Source organism: Scyliorhinus torazame, chromosome 21 (assembly GCF_047496885.1).
Source record: "Scyliorhinus torazame isolate Kashiwa2021f chromosome 21, sScyTor2.1, whole genome shotgun sequence".
NCBI classification, from domain to species: Eukaryota; Metazoa; Chordata; class Chondrichthyes; order Carcharhiniformes; family Scyliorhinidae; genus Scyliorhinus; species Scyliorhinus torazame.
In genome coordinates, this window is record NC_092727.1 from 35,185,411 (window position 1) to 35,208,553 (window position 23,143).

General features: G+C 48.3%; 1 protein-coding gene across 3 annotated transcripts in view; it reads left to right on the forward strand.

Moving 5' to 3' along the window:
- Nucleotides 1-2,868: 2,868 nt before the first annotated feature.
- Nucleotides 2,869-23,143, forward strand: part of LOC140397973 (myb/SANT-like DNA-binding domain-containing protein 2) — a 28,653-nt gene continuing 8,378 nt past the window's right edge. The window contains exon 1 of one of the 3 annotated variants that reach the window (XM_072486225.1): nucleotides 2,869-2,969. Coding sequence is in view for 1 of the 3 variants with exons in the window: in XM_072486223.1 (XP_072342324.1) it covers nucleotides 21,713-21,719 (7 nt within the window). In the remaining 2 variants the exon portion in view is untranslated. Of the gene's footprint in view, nucleotides 2,970-3,381; nucleotides 3,541-21,397; nucleotides 21,720-23,143 lie in introns of those variants that run through there. The other 2 variants (XM_072486224.1, XM_072486223.1) reach the window with 2 other exon arrangements.

Sequence of the window (23,143 nt, forward strand, 5' to 3'; positions counted from 1 at the left end):
TGACCAGGCAGGGGGGTGGGAGAATCCCGCCCATGGTGTTACTTGTTTTCAATTTGGGATTTCCATTGATTTAAACAAAGTGGAATCATCTGGTTTCATAAAATGCAGACGCCGATCAGAAAAGATTCAATATCAATGGGAGAGGTTGGCTGAAATGATTGAGTTAACAAGAGTGCACACAGTAGATGTAGAGAGAAAGTGATTTCCCTTTGCTTAATCAAGAAATTACCTCAATCGGATCCACATTTCAATAGATCCATCTGCATAGCATTTCTACAGTCATTACAACTGGTCAGGTTTTACTTTCCAGTTCAGCGCACTCTCATGCAGTGAACTATTCAGTATCTGTAGTAGCCTAGTGGCCTCCAGAGTTCTCATTGTGTTATTGCATGTGCTGTAATTGTACAACACAATGTACAGTTATCCAGCACAGGAGGACATTGTAAAGCTGAAGAATTGTTACGTCTTCTTTTGGCTTAGATTTAAGGGGTAGGATCCTTCGACACCCCGCTGGGCCGGAGAATCGGCGGTGGGCGGCGTGAATCCCGCCCCCGCCGGCTGCCGAATTCTCTGGCACTGGGGTTTTTGCGGGGGCGGGAATCGCGCCGCGCTGGTCGACGCCGCTAGCAGCGGCCCCCCCCCCGGCGATTCTCCGGCCCGCGATGGGCCGAGTGGCCGCCCGTTTTAGGCCAGTCCCGCCAGCGTAAATTAGATCTGGTGCTTACCGGTGGGACCTGGCTCTGCAGGCAGCCTGCGGGGTCGTCGGGGGGGGGGGCGTGGGGGGATCTGGCCCCAAGGGGTGCACCCACGGTGGCCTGGCCCACGATCGGGGCCCACCGATTCGCGGGCGGGCCTGTGCCATGGGGGCACTCTTTCCCTCCGCACCAGCTGCTGTGGACCTCCGCCATGGTCGGTGCGGAGACGAACCCCCCCCGCGCATGTGCTGGGATGATGTCAGCAGACGCTGGCGCTCCCGCACATGTGCCAACTCGCGACGGCCGGCAGAGGCCCTTCGGCGCCATTTGCCGAGGCGCCATGCCCCTTCCACGCTTTGGCGCCGGAGTGGTTCACGCCACTCCTCGGGGCCGGGACCGCCCACCCCGCCAGGTAGGGGAGAATCCAAGCCAATATTCTTGTAAATTTACAGTCAAAGTATGACAACCCTAATCCTCCCACACCCACGCACCTCTTCCCAACAATCCACCCCCCCAACACCCCCAGAAGCCCCCCCTCGCCAAAACCATGATATGTGAACAGCTGACTTCAATTAAATTAGTTTTAGCTTTGTCTCAGTGCTAGCCTTCTTGTGTCTGGATCAGAGGTCCAGCATTTGGTGTCCATCTCTAATGCTCCTGACAAGGTCCGGGTATCCTAAGCCTGTTCAGTTGTTTATTTTCTCTCAGAACAGAAAATATTTCTCGAAGATGGAGGGCACTTTGCTGAGTCGGGCCAATATTGTTGGTAACTGTTTTTTATTATTAGTTCTCAGGTTGTGGGCAATGGTAACAAAGACATTTTTACTAGCCCTTCAGCTTCCCTTAAGCAGTTTGGTGGGCTAGTTCAGAGGTCATGACAATTCAGCCATGACTTGGCATGATGACAAAGGCTCAAAATCTCGTGAGAGGCCAAAAACGATTTGCTCGCTGATGAGATCTTGCGACGTGTCGCCCCGCCATTGACGTAATGCAGTTCATGCCTCGGAAGGTCAGGAACTTTAAATACATTTCCATATAATTAGCTGGCTTCCCTGGTATTGTTCCCCCACATTCGGATTTACAACACGTCTGGGACAACGTGAACCAGGAGAAGAGAACACACCGGGGGTGCAAAAGTAAGTACAACCCCCAGGGGGAAGAGTGACATGCCCGGGCAGTGCCATGGGGCAGTGTTAGAGGGCTGTTCCAATGGAGGAGAGTGTGGCTTCCTCTGTGGAGGTCCATTTGTAGGGGAAAATGAACACCAAATTCTGACAAATAGTTCAGATTCTAGATACACGATTGTTTTTATATTTGTTCGATGGGGGTGCCCTTTATAAAGGGTGCCCCGATCTCTGGAAGGTCGTTGTTGCTGACGGCGCAGGCTCTCCAGCGTGACTGCGTGGGACCCGCTTACAGCACTTTTTTTCCTCCAAGTGCTGGAAAATATGGTGGGGAAAGCTGGAGGGCTGCACACTGCTTTTGTCACCTGAGCCCCCACTTTGAAAACAAAAACAGAAAATTCTGCCCATTATGTGAAGCTGGAATAACACGTGGCCTAGAACAGGTTGATTGCATTACTGAAGGGCATTAATGTGTTAATTAGCTTTCTCAATAATCGTGCAGCTTTCATGTTTGCCATCCTCATGGCGGCTTACAATCAGGTTTAGTTTTGCGATTTGGCTTAGAGGTGGGATTTGGACAAAAACATCTCACTACCGTATGTTCCCGTCAGTAGTTAAAGCAATCGTGCGATATGGTGCAGGATGGCACAGGTCATTACAGTGACCTTCTGTAGAATATAACTAGTGTGGGACTAAGATAGAATGAGGATCAAATAAATTGGTGGCTGAAAGTAACTAGCGCTCAATCAGTTAATGTTGCGTTTAATAGTATGAAAATGCAAATGAATTAGTGTTAACTGTCAGAAATTGCCAGGGTCAAGCACTGCAATTGCATTAACATGGAGCATCTGGCAGCTTGATATCAGTTTGGAAAGATATTGTGGTGCTCAGTAAGATGGTCCGCAAGAGACTTGGCAAAAAAATTCAAGTGGATGGCACGTGAGGAAATCGAGCAGCGTGGGTAGAAATTTGGATGATTGACAAGAAACGTTGAATGTGTGTTGCTTAGATTGGCACTGTTTTGGCAGTGGTGTATCCCAGGATTCAGTGCGAGGGCTATTTTCAGAGGTGGTTTGAACTTGAGTCGATGCACCTGACGTCTCCTGATCATTAAGAATACCTTCAGATGTCGGTTCTTGCCCAGGGGAAGGTTGGTGGAGGATTTTGATCTTGCTGGTGTTGAGTGAGAGGGTCTTCTGTATGTGCAGTTGAAGAGTTTTAGGGTGACCTAAACGTCACTTGCAGCATGGCCGTCAACTGCAGTCACGTATATACAGAATCTGACCACTTTGTCAGAGTTTTTAGCCATGAAAGAGCAAGCAAGAGAAGTTGACATCCTTTGATTTAAAGCTTTTGAACTTTCAAGTAAATATAATTGCCAATGAACAGGTTGTTTAATTTATAATCAAAAAGCCCTGATTTGTGCTTTTCCGAGTTGCTTTTCTGTGGCGGATTCTGCCTAATGAATAAACTGACCCCTCCCCCACTGCTACACATCTCCAAACGACAACTAATCCCTGTTCTCTTTTTCTCTGTGCCAATTCATGGAAGGATGAGAAGGATCTCAGTGCTTTATCTGACTCCAGCTTCAATTAGCTCCAGTTGTACAGTTTGGAGAGATTTAGCAGAACATTGAAAGCAGAGCTTTTGCTAATCACGGAGTCTGGCATCAGCTTGCATCTAAAACCTTCAGCTTATTTGTTTCAGTACGGATAAAGAAGGTTTGAAACTAAAACTCTTTTGTTTTGTTGGGGGGGTGGGGGGGGGGGGGGACGTTGAAGCAGTGTACACTTCTGCCTCCACCACAGCTATCTTTTCCTCTATTTGTTAATTTTAGTAACAACACAGATGTGAGTGAATTGTGGTGAAATGCATTGAGAATATGGAACAAACATGTATGTTGAATTAACATCTGCTAAAGCCAAATTATGTTGGGATGTTGTGCTAAGTATTCAAATGAGTTGATCCTGAAAACATAAGCACAATCAGCTGTTGGCCAAGTGCTTTGGGATGGCTTGTGCAGAAATTGCAAAATCGGGACATTTGACGCCATGACACATACCCGTTTGAATCCATATGTTTCATTACAAATGCACATACTATGGCTTATACACAGCCCTTCAAGCTGCATAGTCACCATGGCTTCTGGAGTGTACCTCTTGAATAACCTAACAGTTGCTACCTTGTATAAAATGAATTATTTATTGTCATTGAGACTTGCCGCTTGCTCCATGCTCCACCATATTATCATTTTGAGTTTTTTGCCTTGAGGTTCATAGACATAGACAGACATAGAAATTACAGTGCAGCAGGAGATAATTAGGCCCATCGAGTCTGCACCGGCCATTGGAAAGAGCACCCTACTTGAGCCTACTTAAGGTATAATAGTGCCAGGCGAGGCATCCTCCCCTCAATGCCATTTCCTGCTTGGCTCCTCCTGGCTGACTATTGGCTGACTCCCAGTTCCTAACCTCCATTGCTAATTCAATTGATTGAACGCTGTTGAATTCTTGGGACTGGAATTCTTATTGGTTTAAATATAATACAGCAGCATTCCTTCCTCTGCAGAAGGCTGAAAGTAAGACTGGAGAGGAGGAGGCAAAAGATTGCCATCTTGAAATGTAAGGGAAAAAAGTGCCTTTACCTGAGTAGAATAGAATAGAACCCTACAATGCAGAAGGAAGCCATTTGGCCCATTGAGTCTGCACCGCCACTTGGAAAGAGTGCCCTACGTAGGCCCACACCCCTACCCCTGTAACCTTGTAACCCCACCTAACCTTTTTGGACACTAAGGGCAATTTAACATGTCCAATCCATCTAACCTGCACATCTTTGGACTGTGGGAGGCAACCGGAGGAAACCCAGACACGGGGAGAAAGTGCAAACTCCACACAGGCAGTCACCCGAGGCTGGAATTGGCGTTGTGAGGTAGCAGTGCTAACCACTGTGCCACCGTGCCACCCTTATTGTGAAATCTGTCTAAAACAATTCAATACAATTTAACGATCAGCCTAGTGCTAGGATATTTTCAAACTAGCCCAAAATGTTTCTGTGAAAAATTATAAGAAATCTTTGTAATTTGACTGCAATTTGTCTTGCTATAGTAGTGATGAGTTGCATCGTCGATGTTGATAGTTCTGTAAACCACTGTCTTGTCAGTATTATTATATTTTTCCAGGTCCATAATCAAGGTCAGTGAGCTTTTCTGAGATTATGCAATTGCTTTTCAGAAACAGTTGGTCAGCTTCCATATTGGCTTGTGAATGGACAGTCTTTTGACAGTCTACATTATGCTGTTAGCTGAGATCCCTGATCTATGACCTATTTTTAAAGTGTGACAAGTATGATATATCATGAAGGTAAATTGTACAATTTTTTTAAAATGAGTGCCACATCGAGCAAGGTGATCCAGACTCACTTGCTGGCTGATTTTTAATAAAGCTCTTTTAACATTGTCATCGTAGCGGACATGTACAGATATTGTCATCGTAGCGGACATGTACAGATATTAACAGTCACTACAGCGGGTAAGTAAACTTCCAGGTTTGATGTAACTTTTGGCCCCACCGCTCTTTCTACTTCGCAATTGAATTTTCCAGACGATTTTAAGAAGAGGCTCCAGTGTCCACTTGCCTGATTATAACCGCGACTCTAAATCTGGAATTAATGGTCACAGATCCAAGCAGAACAGGAGATCACATTGTGTAGATTCCTGGCAGATGCTTGAAAATTGCTAGAGGGAAGAAAAGGGGCTATGACTTAATTGCTAAAGGTTTGTTCCTCGCTGGCTTCCATTCTTTGTATGAAGATCAGCATCACACGGTCTGCTGGTTTCAATGAGAGGAGCTAACTAAAGTATATATGGCTAATAACTTCAAGCAAGAAAAGGAATTAGTGAGTCTTATGATAATGGCTATGGATCAAAACATTGGTTCTGCTATTAGTAAGAACTAAGGATGTACTAAAGAGGGAAATTGTCAATTTTTGTGATTAAGTATTCTGATCATTAATAGTCATTATTTTATTAATAGCTATTATTTTGTGAAAACAGAAAAATGTTGGAAGGGCACAAATGGCCTGTCAGCATCTGTGGAGAGAGAAACAATGTTAATGTTTCAGGTCAATAACACTTCATCAGAACTGGGAGTACTTTTGAGATGCAGGGTACAGAAAACACCACGCTATCGATTGGCCATGCGGGTAGATCGGGGGCCTCTGCGGGGAACGGGCGGTCAAGGCTTCGCTTAGTCCCGTTTTTTGCACTGAGGAGCTCCACTCACTGGAGCCAGAACAGTGGTCAGCACTGCTGCCTCACCGCGCCAGAGACCTGAGTTCAATTCCGATCTCGGGTGGCTGTCTTGCGGGGGAGTTTGCACATTCTTCCGTGTCGACGTGGGTTTCTTCCGGTGCTCCGGTTTTGTCCCACAGTTCAGAAATGTGCAGGTTAGGCGGATTGGCCGTGCTAAATTGCCCCTTGGTGGGGTTACAGGGATAGAGATTGGAGCTGAGCATAGGTCGGGTGCTCTTTCAGAGGGTCGGTGCAGGCTTGATGGGCCAAATGGCCTCCTTCTGCAACTGTAGGCATTCTATGATTCTAAACATCTTGGCAGTGCCAAGCTAGCAGTGGCAGTGCTGGAGTACCCAGGGGCAACAGCAGTGTCAAGGTGCCACCCTGCCCAGAGAGAAAGCACCTGGGGGCCTCCGATCCCCTGGGAGATCCGCACGAGTGCGTTCTATCTGGTCTCAGTTTGTGGAGTCTATGGGGGCGATTCTCCGATATTGAGGCCAAGTGTTTGCACCGTCGTGAACACTGTCGCGTTTCACGACGGCGCAAACAGGGCCCGGACACGATCTATTCTGGCCCTCATAGGGGGCCAGCACGGCGCTGGAGCGGTTCACGTCGCTCTAGCGTCCTTACGTGGCGCCAAATGGGCACCGCACCAACCCGTGCATGCGCAGTTGGGGCAACCCAATCCTGCGCGTGCGCATTTGGGCCGCGCCATCCTGCGCCTGCGTGGGAAACGTCTTGCGCACGCCGGCCCCTCACCAACATGGAGCCGGTGTTCTGGGGCCGCGCGCAGAATGGGGTAGGCCCGGGGGAGGAGAGGCCGGCCTGCCGATCGGTGGGCTCCGATCGCGGGCCAGACCCCATCAGAGGCCACCCCGGTGAAGGAGCCCCCCTCCCCCCCCCACACAGGCCGATTTTAAGAAGAACCCAGTGTTCCCGCAGAGTTCCCGCCATCAGCGACCAGGGGTGGACGGCGCCGGCGGGAACCTGTTGTGTCGTAGCGGCCGCTCGGCCTATCTGGGCTGGAGAATTGCCGCTCGCCGGGTCTCCGAGCGGCCCGGTGCGAATCGCGCACCACTGGTTTCCGGGGGGTGGGAGAATCGCATGCAGGGGTCGGGGCGGCGTGTCGCGATTCGTGCGGCGCCCTGGCGATTCTCCCACCCGAGGTGGGGGGGAGGAGAGAATAGCGCCCCATCTTTTTTTTTTTACAACAAATATATTTTATTCATAAAATCTCTAATAAACATTACAGAACATTTGGAATTGTCTTGACTGTACATTTCCATCAAAGTTACATATTCACTTGACTTTCTTCCATTCAATTGGGATGACATTACACACCTATCCCTCTTTACGTTACAATTCTTTCTTTAATATTTACTTTGTCATGTTTCTTTTATACATTGGAGTGTTAGTGACCCAGACCGAGGGGGGTTTACACTGTTACCCTCCCCTCGGTGTACATTTGCTGGTAAGACCTTACACCGTGGTCTTTCCCCATTGCGCCTTGGCGGCAGCTGCCCCAAGCTTGATTGCGTCCCTCAGCACATAGTCCTGGACCTTGGAATTTGCCAGTCTGCAACACTCGGTCGAGGACAGCTCTTTGCACTGGAAGATCAGCAAGTTTCAGGCAGACCAAAGAGCATCTTTCACCGAGTTGATGACCTTCCAGCAGCAGTTGGTGTTTGTCTCGGTGTGTGTCCCTGGAAACAGTCTGTAGAGCAGAATCCTGTGTCACAGAGCTGCTCGGGATGAACGTTGACAAATATCACTGCATCTCTCTCCAGAGCTTCTTTGCAAAGGCACATTCCACAAGGAGGTGGGTGACCATCTAATTTCCCCCACAGCCACTCCGAGGGCAGCGTGCGACGGTGCTGAGCCTTCGGGTGTACATGAAGAATCTGACAGGGAGGGTCCTTCTCATCACCAGCCAAGCTAGGTCTTGGTGCTTGTTTGAAAGTTCTGGTGATGAGGCGTTCTGCCAGATGACCCTGACAGTCCGTTCAGGGAACCATCCAACGTCCTCCACAGCCTCCTTTTCCCTGAGGGCCTCAAGGACATTACGTGCTGACCACTGCTTCATTGCCTTGTGGTCAAAGGTGTTTTTCATCAAAACATTTTCCACAAGGGACAGGTGGTACGGCACAGGCCAACTACTTGGAGCGTTCCGTGGCAATGAGGCCAGGCCCATCCTTCATAACACCGGGGACAGGTAGAACCTCAGTATGTAGTGACACTTGGTGTTTGCATACCGGGGGTCCACGCACAGCTTGATGCAGCTGCACACAAAGGAGGCCATCAGGATGAGGGAGACGTTGGGTACGTTTCTCCCTCCCTTATCCAGAGGTTTGTATATGGTGTCCCTTCGGACACGGTCCATCTTGGATCTCCAGATGAATTTGAAGATGGCCCGGGTGACTGCTGTGGCGTAGGGTCGGGTAATGGGCCAGACCTGCGCTACGTACAGTAACACCGAGAGTACCTCACACCTGATGACCAGGGTTTTGCCCGCAATGGAGAGGGAGCGTTGCTCCCACATGCCCAGTTTCTGTCTTACCTTGGTGATGCGCTCCTCCCAGTTTTGGTGCACTCCCCAACCGCTCTGAACCATATCCCCAGCACCTTCAGGTAATCTGACTGACAGTGAAGGGGACATAGGACCAATCAGACCAGTTCCCAAAGAACATGGCCTCGCTCTTGTCGCGGTTTACCTTGGCTCCCGAGGCCAGTTCAAACTGATCGCAGGCGTTTAAGACCCTGCGTACAAATGCGGGATCCGAGCAGAAGATGGCGACGTCATCCATGTACAGGGAGGCCTTGACTTGCATGCCTCCGCTGCCTGGGATCATCACTTCTCTTATACCCGGATCCTTCCTGATGGACTCGGCAAAAGGTTCTATGCAGCACACAAACGGGGCCGAGGAGAGAGGGCAGCCCTGCCTGACTCCAGATTTGATCTGGAACTTTTCTAATTCCCACCCATTGATTGAGACTGCGCTATAGATATTTGTGTGGAGCAGTTTGATCCAATTGCGAATTCCCTCCCCAAACCCCATTTTGGAGAGCACATCCATCATGTAGGTGTGCGATATTCTGTCAAAAGCCTTCTCCTGGTCAAGTCTGATGAGGCAGGTGTCCACCCTCCTGTCCTGCACGTAGGCGATCATATCCCTGAGTAGCGCAAGGCTATCAGAGGTCTTCCTGCCGGGTACAGCACCGGTCTGGTCAGAGTGGACCACCGACTCCAGGGCAGACTTGACCTGATTGGCGATGACCTTGGCTAGAATTTTATAATCCACGTTCTATAGTGAAATGGGTCGCCAATTTCGAATTTCTTCCCTTTCCCCCTTCTGCTTGTAGATGAGGGTGATGATGCCTTTCCTCATGGATTCTGACATGCAGCCGTCCAGAAGCATACTCTCGTACACTTCCAGCAGGTCTGGGCCAATCCAGTCCCACAGAGCAGAAAACAACTTAGCTGGTAAGTCGTCGCTTCCAGGAGTTTTATTCGTCTCAAAGGACTTGACGGCCTTTGTCAGCTCATCCAGAGTTAGCGGTTTGTCCAGGTTTTCCCGCTCACTGTCGCCTAAGACCTCCGTGATAGACGACAGGACCGTCTGGGAAATAGTGCTGTCTGTTGGCTTCAGATCATACAGTCTGGCATAAAAGGATTTGCTGATCCTCAGGATGTCAGACTGCGATGACTTTACAGAGCCAACTTCTTCCTTCAGGCTGCTGATCACAGAGGTCTCTCTGTGCACCTTTTGGAAGAAGAAGCGTGAGCACTTTTCATCCTGCTCCACGGAGCAGACTCTGGAACGGAAGATAACCCTGGAGGCTGCCGAGGTGTAGAGCGAGGCTTGCTGGCTCTTCACCCCTTGGAGATCATCCTTGACATCAACCCCCATCGACTGCAGCTGGAGCAAATTCTGCATACTTTTCTGGAGCCTGGACATGACCCCTCGTCTCTCTCTCACCTTTTGAGGATGAAAAACCTTTGATGTTCCCCTTGATTGCTTCCCACCAGAGCTGTGGAGACTCAAAGAGGCGTTTCACGGTTCTCCAACCTTTGTAATCCCTTTTAAGTTCCTTGAGGTTCTCAGGAGTCAGCAATTTTACATTCAGCTTCCATGACCCCCTGCCCGCCCCCTGGTTTTCCTGCAGGTGGCAGTCGGCCAGGAGGAGGCAGTGGTCAGAGAAGAACACCGGTTTAACATCGGTGGACCTGCCCATGAAAGCACGGGACACAAAGAAGAAGTCTATCCTGGAGCGGAGGGACCCGTCTGAATGGTGCTCCCCTGAGGTCTCCACGGAGAGGGGGTTAGATCCTGTGCCATGGTTAGATCTCGGGAATGCATATTAGAGTGAGACTAGCTGTCTCGCTCTGATATACAGATTTGCCAGAATGCGATCCTGCCCAGAATAGGCACGATTCACATCGCGACGTTTCGTGAGACGTTCCGTGAGGCATCGACCGGCCATGCTGCTTTTCGGGCGCAACACGGCGGGTAGATCTCACCCGTCATAGTTTTTAAACAAGGCAGGGAAAGTAAGGGAGGGCGAAGAGAATGACATGGGAAAGCCTCATGATTAGATGAAAGGCAAGTAAGATTACATGATAAAAGTGATCACAGCGCAAGGCAAACAGAGATATGAAGGGGCCAAGTAAAGAAGTAAAAGATGGATTGAATGTTGGTGTAATTGGGAATACCAGAATTATTACCAACAGCTGCAGTTCAGAGGCAAGATAAAATGGGTACGGGGTTATGATCTAAATTGTTACAGTCAGCGCTCAGTCTTGAAGGCTGTAATGTATCTAAACAAAGTTGTAGTTCCTCAAGGTTAATTGAATTGTGTAGGAGTGTGAGTGGGAGGTCTTGTGGTGCAATGGGTAACATCCCTGTCATTGAGCTCAAAGCTTCAGGTTTGTGTCCCACCTTAGGGCGTGATGACAATAGAAGATGCATTCACAACACAGCGAAACAGGTTGAGTGTCAACCTGCAAATCTTTCCAAAACCAATGGAGGCGGTAAGAGCAGGAGAGACTCCTGTTCAACCATGTGATAGGGAGAAAGCTGGAGCCTCTACCATTGCTATGCACAGCTCCAGCATGTTGTCATTTGCTATTTTGGATCATGGAAAATCTAGATGTGTATTACACTTGAGAAAAATAAAGAGACTGTTATCCAGAAAATGACTTTCACGGTGAATCATTATGTTGGAAGGAGAGAAGTCCAGAAATAGCTGATTTCTAATCACATGAAAAATACATTTTTGCAATGTAATATTGCGAGTTCCATCATTATTTAGTTATTTTGTTTGATTATTTACTAAACTACTGCTAAAGTTCATTAAACAATGAAAAAATAGTCCATCATTTTGCTCATGACCCTGTGACCAAGTGGTGCATGTGCGATGAAGCAGTCAGGGTGGAGACAGAAGAAAAACCTTCTCCAATGTAATTGGATTTACGTTGATGTTTTTCCAATAGTCCCAGACCAACTATGCATGAGCTAAATCTTCTCGACACAATAGCTCGTATTGTTCTCAGCAATCTTACTAGACGTCATATTGCCTAATTTTAACATTGTATTACACTATGAGAATTACTTAATTAGAGCAAAATCTTCGCCCGGCAATTATTGTTGGTGATATTGAATGAGCAAACTTCCACTCAGCTTCTTTCACATCTTCAAGATATCCCAACGGATTTCAACAATTAAGGCAGGGTTTTTCAGAGTCAGGGTCACGACCCATGGTGTTATAACCTGCCTGCTTACCATTGGCTGGGGACTAATGACAATCCCACAGTCCTGTGGGAGAATGAGCTTCCCCAATGAGGGGGGGCCGAGAAATCATTAGCAGACTCTCTGGATAAATAAAGCTGGCCAGTTTGGAACCAGCAGGAAGGAGTGAGCAGCGAGCGAAGTTGATGCTGCTGTTGTATATATATGTTATTGTAAATAAATGTTATTTCTTTGTATCCTTAAAACTTGTGCTGGATTCTTCGTGGCCGTCACAAAACTGGCGACGAGGGTTAAAGTGAATAGTTGTCGACTCTGCTGAAGCCACCTCCCTGGATTTTTGTTGGATACAGGCTGGAAGTTGTTTTCTATTACACCATGCCTCTGTACGGACGTTTGGATGTTTTTGATGCTGCGCTGGAAAGCTGGAACCAGTACGCACAATAGATGCGTTACTATTTCCGGGCAAACAATATCACCGAAAACGAGCGCCAGGTGGTCATATTGCTCACCGCCTGCAGCCCGCATATGTTTGGGGTGATTAGGAGCCTTACGTACCCAGCTACGCCGGACACCAAAACTTTTGATGAACTTGTGAATTTAGTGGGGCAACATTTTCACCCAACCCCGTCCACGATAGTCGAACGTTACCAGTTTAATACCGCTGAGAGGACCCCAGGAGAATCCTTTGTTGAATTTCTATCCAGGCTACGCAGGATTGCGGAGTACTGTGGCTATGGTGAGATCTTGTCAGAAATGTTACGCAACCGTTTGGTTTGTGGTATTAACAACGCGGCCACCCAGAGAAAGTTGTTAGCTGAGCCAACATTGACATTTCAACAGGCCATTCAAATAGTATTGTCCCGAGAGAGCGCAAAACAAGGAGTGCAGGAGCTACAGAGAATGGAGGTGCATGCCTTGGGGCGCAACCCCTTCCGTTTGAAAACGTCCCCCTGCACTCCTGCGATACCTTGGGCGAGGCGACGTCCGGACTGACGCCAGTGGCCATCGGACATTGCTCCCGGAAGGGAGCCGTCTCCAGAACCAATGGATGAGGAGCCATGTCCGTGTCAGACTTGTAGGCGCCGACCCCATCGCGGATGCCGGTCCTGGGGGCGCCAGAGGCGCATCGTTCCGACCGAAACTGGGACCAGCCCAGGGGCCGTACCTTCAATGCGGATGAACCTGCGGCGACTACTCCTGAGGATGTGGAGACGGAGGATGACTGCCTGCAGCCGCATTGTGTGGCAGCTCCCCGTGTGGCCCCCATTAAGGTGACAGTACGGATCAATTGTCACCCGCTTGAGATGGAGTTGGACTCTGGCGCAGCAGTCTCCGTGATCGCCCAGAGGACATTCGACCGCATCAAGCAGGGTATACAGACCCTTACATTAACCGACACACAGGCCAGGTTGGCCACCTACACGGGAGAACCATTGGACATTGCAGGAACTACAATGACCCCTGTTGTTTATGGATGCCAGGAGGGGCGTTTCCCACTTATCGTGGTGCGTGGCCATGGGCCTAGCCTGTTGGGTCGGGACTGGTTGCGCCATTTGCAGTTGCAGTGGCAGCACATCTTCCAAACAGTTTCTGGAGGGTTGACTGAGGTGCTAGGACGATACTCAGATGTATTCCAGTCCGGTTTGGGGAAAATAAAAGGGGCTGTAGCCCGTATCCAAGTCGAACCAGGAGCCACGCCGCGCTATTTCCGGGCGCGCCCAGTGCCTTACGCCTTGCTCGAGAAATTAGAAGGGGAGCTCACTCGTTTGGAGACTTTGGGTATTATCAGGCCCGTCCGTTTCGCTGACTAGGCAGCATCAATTGTACCTGTAATGAAGCCAGATGCCACAGTTCGCTTGTGCAGCGACTATAAACTTACAGTGAAGACGGCTTCCCAACTCGACCGATATCCAATGCCTCGCATAGAGGATCTCTACGCGAAGCTTGCAGGCGGACTCTCTTTCACAAAATTAGATATGAGTCACGCCTACCTACAGTTGGAGCTGGACCCTGCCTCCCGACCACATGTAATGATTAATACACACCGGGGCCTGTTTGAATATACATGTTTGCCCTTTGGAGTATCCTCTGCCTGCGCTATTTTTCAACGCGTTGTGGAGGACATTTTGAGAGGTTTACCGCGTGTCACTGTCTACTTAGATGACGTTTTGATCACAGGGACTTCGGAGCAGGAACATTTGGAAAATCTGGAGGCTGTCCTTAGACGCTTTTCGGAGGCTGGAGTCAGTTTACGTCGCAGAAAGTGCGTCTTTCAGGCGAAGGAAGTAGTCTACCTGGGTTATCGGGTGGACCGCAAAGGTTGGCATCCCGTCGCAGAGAAGGTGCGCGCGATTCAACAGGCCCCCGCCCTGACTGACACTTCGCATCTTCGTTCTTTTCTCGGCCTCGTAAACTATTACGGGAAGTTCCTCCCCAATCTGGCAACTACACTGGCCCTGTTGCACCTTCTGCTAAAGAAAAATCACACCTGGGTTTGGGGTCAGCCGCAAGAAACCACTTTCCAGCGGGTAAAACAACAATTGTTGTTGTCTGGGTTACTAACCCACTATGATCCTGGAAAGCCTTTGCTTGTCACATGTGATGCATCCCCGTATGATATTGGGGTCGTCCTGTCCCACAAGATGGAGAACGGGGCCGAGCGGCCGATAGCTTTCGCCTCCCGCACATTGACTGCAGTGGAAAAAAAGTACGTGCAGATCGAGAAGGAGGGCCTGGCAGTGGTCTTTGCGGTGAAACATTTCTACCAGTACGTGTATGGCTGCCACTTCACTATCTTGACTGATCATAAGCCTCTGCTGGGACTTTTCAGAGAGGATAAGCCAACACCGCCCATTGCTTCCGCACGGATCCAGCGCTGGGCTTTGTTGCTCTCTGCATACAAGTATCCTCCGGAGCACAAACCAGGAATGCAGATAGCGAATGCCGACGCACTGAGCTGATTGCCTTTATCGACCGGCCCCATGTCGACCCCCACGACCGGTGAGGTGGTTGCAACCCTAAATTTTATGGACACCTTGCCTGTCACGGCATCACAGATCCGTGAGTGGACCCAGACGCAGCCAGTCCTGTCAAAGGTTCGGCACATAGTCCTGTATGGTGGGCAGCATAGACAGCTCCCAGGCGAGTTGCGGGCATTTTCCTCCAAGCTGTCAGAATTCAGCGTGGAAGACGGCATCCTCTTGTGGGAGACGCGTGTGATTGTCCCGGAAAAAGGACAGGAGCTGATACTAAGAGACTTGCACAATGGGCATCCAGGTGTGACCAAAATGAAAATGTTGGCCTGGAGTTATGTCTGGAGGCCAGGCCTCGACACCGATATTGAGAAGGTGGCCCAAAACTGCTCCATTTGCCAGGAGCATCAGAAGCTTCCGCTGGCCGTGCCCCTACATCACTGGGAATGGCCAGGGCGGCCTTGGGTGCCCTTGCATGCGGATTTCGCCAGCACTTTTCAAGGATCCATGCTCCTTTTATTAATCGACGCCCAGTCTAAATGGCTAGAGGTGCATAAGATGCTAGGCACAACGTCCTGCGCAACAATTGAGAAGATGTGTTTGTCTTTTAGTACGCATCGGCCGATTCGGCAGTTTACGCCCAGTGACCCAGTGTTCGTTCGGAATTTTGCTAGTGGTGCCCAGTAGGTCCCTGGCGTAATCTTTCGCCAAACGGGCCCGATATCTTACCCGGTGCAAGCCCAGGGTCGTCTCCAGCGCAAACATGTAGACCACGTTCAGTCCAGAAGACTATCCCTTCCAAAGATTCCCCGCCCCCGGAGCTCATTTCTACAGCCACAGAGACCAGAGACAATGGAAAGTAGTCCTCACAATCTTCCTCTGGTGCCTCACTCAAAGCCTGCGCAGTTCGTTACAGAACCGCGTGGAGATAGAGACGCCGAGATGACGGAGGCAACAGACTCTGACTCCGAGATGGAGACACAGGACGCATCAGAGGGTATCCTCGGGCCCACGGGCTGTGGATGTACAACTGTTACGCCGTTCATCACGGAAGCGCCGGTCTCCGTCTCATTACACGCCACCTGATACAGCGCCTCGTGCAAATGGTGTCCGGCATGCGGCAAAACGAGTCCGACGCCCTCCTTCGCCAGGGTCTTTGGTGGATTCCTTGGACTTTGCGGGGGGAGGGATGTTATAACCTGCCTGCTTACCATTGGCTGGGGACTAATGACAATCCCACAATCCTGTGGGAGTATGAGATTCCCCAATGAGGGGGGCGGATAAATCATTAGCAGACTCCCTGTATAAATAAAGCTGGCCAGTTTGGAACCAGCAGGAAGGAGTGAGCAGCAAGCGAAGTTGCTGCTGCTGTTGTGTATATATATGTTATTGTAAATAAATGTTAGTTCTTTGTATCTTTAAAACTCGTGCTGGATTCTTCGTGGCCCTCACAAAACATGGGTGGGTCGCGGGCGGGTGTCGGGTGGGTCACAGAACGATCGGGCGTGCTGGTCCTGCGATGGTCCCGATCGCGGGAGGAGCACCGGTCTTTTACTTTGAGAATGGCGGCCAAGTTTGAAAATGCCCACGGCTCAGGTGGAGAGCACGAGTCAGCAATGAGCGGTGGTCAGCAGGGTGGAGAGAGAAACTTAGATGTCCGCGGCTCGGGGCTCACCCCCGGTTTGTGTGGAGACATCGAAGTATCAGCTGCTGGCTGGGAGGTTGTGTGCCAGGCGCTCGGGGTGAGTGAGACCCGGCGATTGAGGGGAGGTGAGGCAACTCCATCTTCACGGTCAGGAGGAAAATCACCCCCTTGAGTATTTTGATCTGATTCCCGGTGCACCTGCACCCAAGGCTCGCTGTGCTGCTCCCGACTCCCCCCCCCCCCCCCCCCCCCCCCTCCCCTGGCGCAGCTTCTTTCGGTGATTTATCTGGGGAAATAAGGCTTGTGCGGGCCCGAGACTTCATTTGCTGAAACAGGCCCTGGTGGTTGAGCTCCCCCTCCCTCCCGCCCCTGTTCGGGGTGAGACCTAGCCCCGGGTTTGTGATTTGGGCACCAGAGTTTTATTTTGTGGGGGGCTGTATTTGGTAAAGTCTTGGACTGCACTGCGTGTCGGGCTCGGAAATGACAGTCAAAGTGGTTATTCTCAGGAGTTGTGTCCATGGTTTGTAACCTTTTATTTTAGTATCTGAGGTTGCATCTTGAAAATAAGTCCCTGTGACTACAAAGAACAAGAACAAAGAAAAGTACCGCACAGGAACAGGCCCTTCGGCCCTTCAAGCCGGCGCCAATCATGCTGCCCGTCTGAACTAAAATCGCCCATCTAAGCTACTGAGAAGCATACCCCTCTTGTGATATAAACCGTGAATATAGCTTTGTGCTGCGGCGGCGGGGGTGGGGGGGGGAAAGAGTCCGGAGCAGCACAGCGAGCCTTGGGTGCAGGTGCACCGGGAATCAGAACAAAATACTCACAAGGGGATGATTTTCATCCTGACTGTGAAGATGGAGTTGCCTCACCTCCCCTCAATCGCCGGGTCTCACTCACCCCGAGGGCCCAGCACAAAACCTCCCGGACACCAGCTGATACTTAGCTTATTTTGATATTCGTGCAGGAGAGCATAATATTTGGAGAATGCAGACTTCAGTGCTGTACCTTCGTGAGCATTAAACTTCTGTGTCACGACTCGAAATTGCTATCTCAGGGCAGTACGGTGGCACAGTGGTGAACATTTCTGCCTCGTGGCACCGAGGTCCCAGGTTCGATCCCGGCTCTGGGTCACTGTCTGTGTAGATTTTGCACATTCTCCCCGTGTTTGCGTGGGTTTCGCCCCCACAACCCAAAGATGTGCAGGGTAGGTGGATTGACCATGTTAAATTGCCCCTTAATTGGAAAAACTGAATTGGGTACTCTAAATTTATTTTTAAAAAATAAATTGATATCTCAAAGAAATTTAACATTTTTACATTGACACGAATTATAATGAAATGCATTGTGGAAAAATCATGGACTTTTTAAACTTAGATCGTGATATCAGCAGAAATAATGCTCTTTACTATTGGTTATGTTGTGACCTCTGCTGCCTACCTGCCCAAAATAAAATACTTATCGCAAAGAAGAAGCAAGAGAATGGCCGGCCACTGCCGCCTTTTAAATGAAAATAAATTAAGCTGTGTGAAGTTTTCCGGCAAGGAATGGCAGCAGAGAGCAGGTCACGCACTCTGCACGCACACCTGACATTAAGTGTCCTCCAGGTGTGTGCTTTTGGCGCCAACTCACAAAGCAGTGTTGCTTCCATTTTCCAGTTTCTGGCAAGCAAGGCAAATGAACTGTGAAGGTGAATGGTTTTCTTCAAATTAAGAGATGGCCAGAGACTCAAATAGGCAGTTTACCTATTGGACAGCATCTCACAACAGAATAGGCTCGACAGAGCTGCACAGGAGAATTCAGGGCAGGACAGAGCAGTGCGAGTGTTTGCTCTGCACCAGCTCCAGAGTCTCTGGTCAACAGCCTACAAAGCAGAAACTTAACTCGGGAACAAAGCAGTTTCAAGATGATTTCTTGAAGGATGGTTTTGTCCTTCATGAAGCCCTACATGTGCGAGGTTGGATTTTTTGTTTTTGTAAAGATGAAGACGGCACAAAGGGACTGGCTGAAGTCCTCACCTGATAAGCGCATTGTCCTCTCCTCCTTTGCATCTGATTCAAGTGGGATCATGATTAAGCAGGCTCTCCTTTTGCATTAAAGGTAAGCAAACATGGCATTTGTTGCAAAGGTCATCCGCCGTGGGTTGCGAAGGTCAGCAAGTCTGGGTCCCTGTAATAAGTTCACGGAGGCAGAAATCCCTTCACCAGAATTCCTTTTATTTACAAAACCAATAGCCGAACAACCAGTTGCATTCAGCTTATATACAGAGAAAGGGGTTCCCTGATTGGGCCACTAATCAGGGAACTCATGTTCTAATTCGCCAATCTCAAAGGCCTGGCATAAATCATTACATCCCTCCCCCCAAAGTCCGAGGAGCCCCCGTGGTCCTCGTGACTCACGGGTCTCCTGCTTTGTTTCTGCGCCGGGTCCGGATCCTCCACTTCGGCTTCCGACATAGGGGGGGGGTATAACGGCTAGGCGCCGGTCTTTTCCGATGTGAGTGCCTGAGGGGCGGTTCACCCCTTTCCCCCAGTGGCAGGGGGACAGCTGCGGATTTTATTAAATACCGTTTCCCCTATCACTAATACGGCTGCTCCCGTGTCAACTTCCATTAGTGTGGGCCGTCCACTCAACCTTATGGATAATTTAATGGGTTTTGATTTAACCATCGTTACACAATTTTGTTGTTCCTCGGTTGAGGTAGGTGAGGCTTCCAGGGTGTGCATTTTCCTGTACCCTGGCCGACGTGTACTTCTCCAAGATGGTGGTTTTGGGCTTCTATTTCTCCTCTCTGGCTCCGATCTTTGGAAACAACTACAATATTCTGCTGGGCGAAAAGCTGCAGGGGCTGCCGTCTGTCTGGACCTAATTTTCCCTTGCTTTGGAGGGCTTCTGCGAGTGGGCCTGGTTAACTTAGTATCCGTGTCATTCCGGAGGGTGGCTATGCAGTTGCCTATCCCACAGCAGTATTCCCTTTTCTCAGTTTCACTGGTATGAGTGTTTATTTCAATCGGAGTACCCTGTAACTCATGTGCTCCACTTGCCCCTATACCTAAGGACAAAGCCAGCTGCAATGCTTGTTTGCAATCCAGCTCGGCCTCTGCTAACAGACGTTACTGTATTGCTAAATTGTTTATTATGCACACCAACCGGTCTCGGAGCATCTAATTTAGTGTCAGGCCAAATTCTCAAGCCTCTGCTAATCGCCTTAATCTTGTTAAAAAGTTTGTAACTGACTCCCCAGTGTCTCGGAATGCGGAGTAAAACCGGTACCTTCGCAGGATCAGAGGTGACTTAGGGTCATGGTACTCTTTTACTAAGTCCGTCAATTCCTGGAACGTTTTCGTGTCCAGTGCCTCTGGAAAAGTGAGATTGCGCATAATGGCAAAGGCTGCTGGCCCACACGCGGTCTGCAGAATGACCCATTGCTTTTCATCCGGAATTATATCGTTTGCTCTAAAAACGTACTTCATCCACTCTCCATATTGGGCCCAGTCTTCCACTGCAGGGTCAAAAGAGTCCAAATTCCCAAATAAAGGCATTTTGCCTGTCAGTGGCTTACCCTCAATATGCAGCGGCTGCTAATAAGCAGGTTCCTTCAGGTCATTCCATTTTCCTCGTCGCCACTGCAAGAAGTTCACGGAGGCAGAAGTCCATTCACCAGAATTCCCTTTATTTACAAAACCAACAGCCAAACAACCAAGTGCATTCAGCTTGCTATCTACACTGGGAGTGCAGAGGATCTGACACCTGCTGTTATATACAGAGAAAGGGGTTCCCTGATTGGGCCACTAATCAGGGAACTCATATTCTAATTGGCCAATCTCAAAGGCCTGGTTTAAGTCATTACAGTCCCAAAGGTCGGCCGGTTGCTATAAGCGGGTCCTGGGAAATAAAGTTTGAAAAATACTGAGTTAAGGAATGACTTCAGCCAGAACATATGGCTACCAAACTATACACAGCAATGCCCCCTAAAATTAGAATGAAATAATGATAATTTAATCTGTTTTGTTAGTGATGGTTGTGGCGGGGGGTCGGGTGGGGTGGGGGTGTGGGGGTGGGGGGGCGGGGGGGGGGCGGGGTGTGGAATATTGACCATTACACCAAGAGAATTCCCCTGTTTTTTTTCAACTTGTGACAGGCAAGTTTACATCCACCTGAACAGCCAGAGAGAGACTGGCTCAAACCATCTTCCAAAAGAAAGCACTTCCAACAATGCAGTATTCCCTCTTCAATGCCTGGAAATGTTACCAGAAATGATATGCTGAAGTAGGCCTTGAATCTACAGCCTCCTGACATAGAAGCAACAGTACTACCACTGAGTCTCTCTGACACAAATGTTAAAATTATTAATGTCACATCTCTATGACCACAAGTAGAGACATAAACTCATTGGAATAAACAGGCTATCATCTACGGTAAAGCAATGCAACATCATATGAAATCTATTTGTCGCATTAATATCACCAACATGATTTTTATGCCGTGTAACCAATTTGTGAGAGATATTTTAAAAAGCTAACAAACAAAATTGATAATTATAGAATAAAATTCTGTTCATAATGAATTGAAAAGAACCTCCTAAAATCTACCCTATTTTAAATCTTTTTGTCATGAAACCCTATTTGAACTATATTAGCATGTCTTTTCAAAGAATTCATGTACATCACAGCCAGTTCTGGGGTTAAAGGCCCCAGTCAAACAGTGGGCCATCTGTGTAAAACAAGCAAGTTCTTATTCTTCTAAATGAAGCTCTTGTGCATGTCTTGTGTCTTAGAGTAAAACATTTCCAACAACAGGCTGCATTGAGTTACAATGAAATCCATGTGATTTATTGATTTGGTCTCCAGGGAGCAGTTTTGACTGCTTTGAGGACTGCCTGATAATTTTTGCACCAAAATTTGCAGTAGAAAAAAAGGTCTGGAATTCATCAGCTTATTCCAAGAACTGTATAAGGATATGTTCCATACATTCATTTACTTCTACTCTATAACATGCCTAGTGTATTTACAGCAAGTTATTTTTGTCGTGTGCCTTAATTAAAAGCATGAAAGGGTTAATTGTGTGCAGAGGTTAAGGATGAGAACAGGGCACCGTGAAGAAGCAACATTATAGCAAAGACCCATCATTCTGGTCATGCCTGCGGTTCATTCAACAAGTGTACATTAGTTCCTTAAAAATGAAAAACAAATTGGAATTGAGTGGGAAGGCTTTCTGAATTCAAGGCAGCTTACAGCACCATGGCTGGTAAGGAGACACATTTCTTAAATACGTCTGTGAAACATCAGTAAGATGTCATTTAGCCTCGCAACTAATCTTGTCTGCATTCAGTGGAGTTTTGTGGAGGCAATCACCCTGAATAATAATTGCAAAATTGGTTATCCTATGTGGCAGGATTACATTTTGTAGATTTTTGTGACTAAAGGTTGACTACAAACATAAGCCACTTCTCTTTGAAAAGAAGAATAGTCGTACCTGTTCATTGTTGGAGCAAATCAATCTATAACCTGATATAATATTAGATTACATACTTGTAACTTTATTTCATTATTTGTAAAAGTCTGGGCTGAGTAAATCTGATAGTCGCTCCCATGTCACTTTGTGTGGTAAAGAAATTGGATTATCCAATAATTTGAAGTAAACAATGTGAATGACACAGCAAAGTGGAGAGTTTGGGTTAAAAATGAATCAATGATTAATTTGATTTAAGAGGCGTAGACTGTAGTGAAGGCTCATGGATTTATTGATAAACAAAAAGATTGAACTCTTTGCTTAAAGAATTTCTTTCAAATGAAGTAATGAGTTAAACTATCTATCTTATTTTATTCATATCTACACTTCAATTCTAATCTACGTAGAAAACATGGATGCTATAATTAGATGCCACATCAAAAGTTGAGGCTAGAGTTAACATCAAACAAAATAATCAACATCCTTTCTCATAAACTGGTATATGGCAATATACAAATTTTAAGATTATGAGGTGGATGCGAATGAAGGAAAGCATTAGGTCAATCCCACCTCTTAATTCCCTGTAAGACTTAACAATTTCTTTCCACAGCATCCAACTGTTTGCTACATGTTACCAGGTTTTTATCTTCACCGTCCTGCCCAACTGCTCATTCCACAATGTTGATCAATCTTTCTATGACACTGCAACAAATTGCCAAAGTTCCTTCGGCAACACCCTTCAAGCTCTCAATCTCTGCTGCCCAGAAGGAGGAGAGTAGCAAATGCTGCCACCACCCACAGGTTGATCTCCAAGTCACACCCCATCCTGATTTGAAGCTGTTTTGCTTTTCCTTCACTGTCGCTGGGTTAATCCTAGAACTCCCTCCCTACCAGCACTGTGGGTGAACCTACATCACATGGACGGCAGGAGTTCAAAAAGGTGACTCACCATCACTTTCTTGAGAACAATTAGGGGTGGGCAACCAAAGCTGGCCTTGCTAACAATGCTCACATCCCATGAACAAATCATCAAAAGATTTAAATCATGAAACAACAAGGATGGCACGGTGGCATAGTGGTTATCACTGCTGGCTCACAGCAACTGGGTCCTGGGTTCAATTCCAGCCTTGGGTGGCTGTCTGTGTGGAGGTTGCACGTTCTCCCTGTGTCTGCATGGGCACCTTCCGGGTGCTCCGGTTTCCTCCCACAGTCCAAAGATG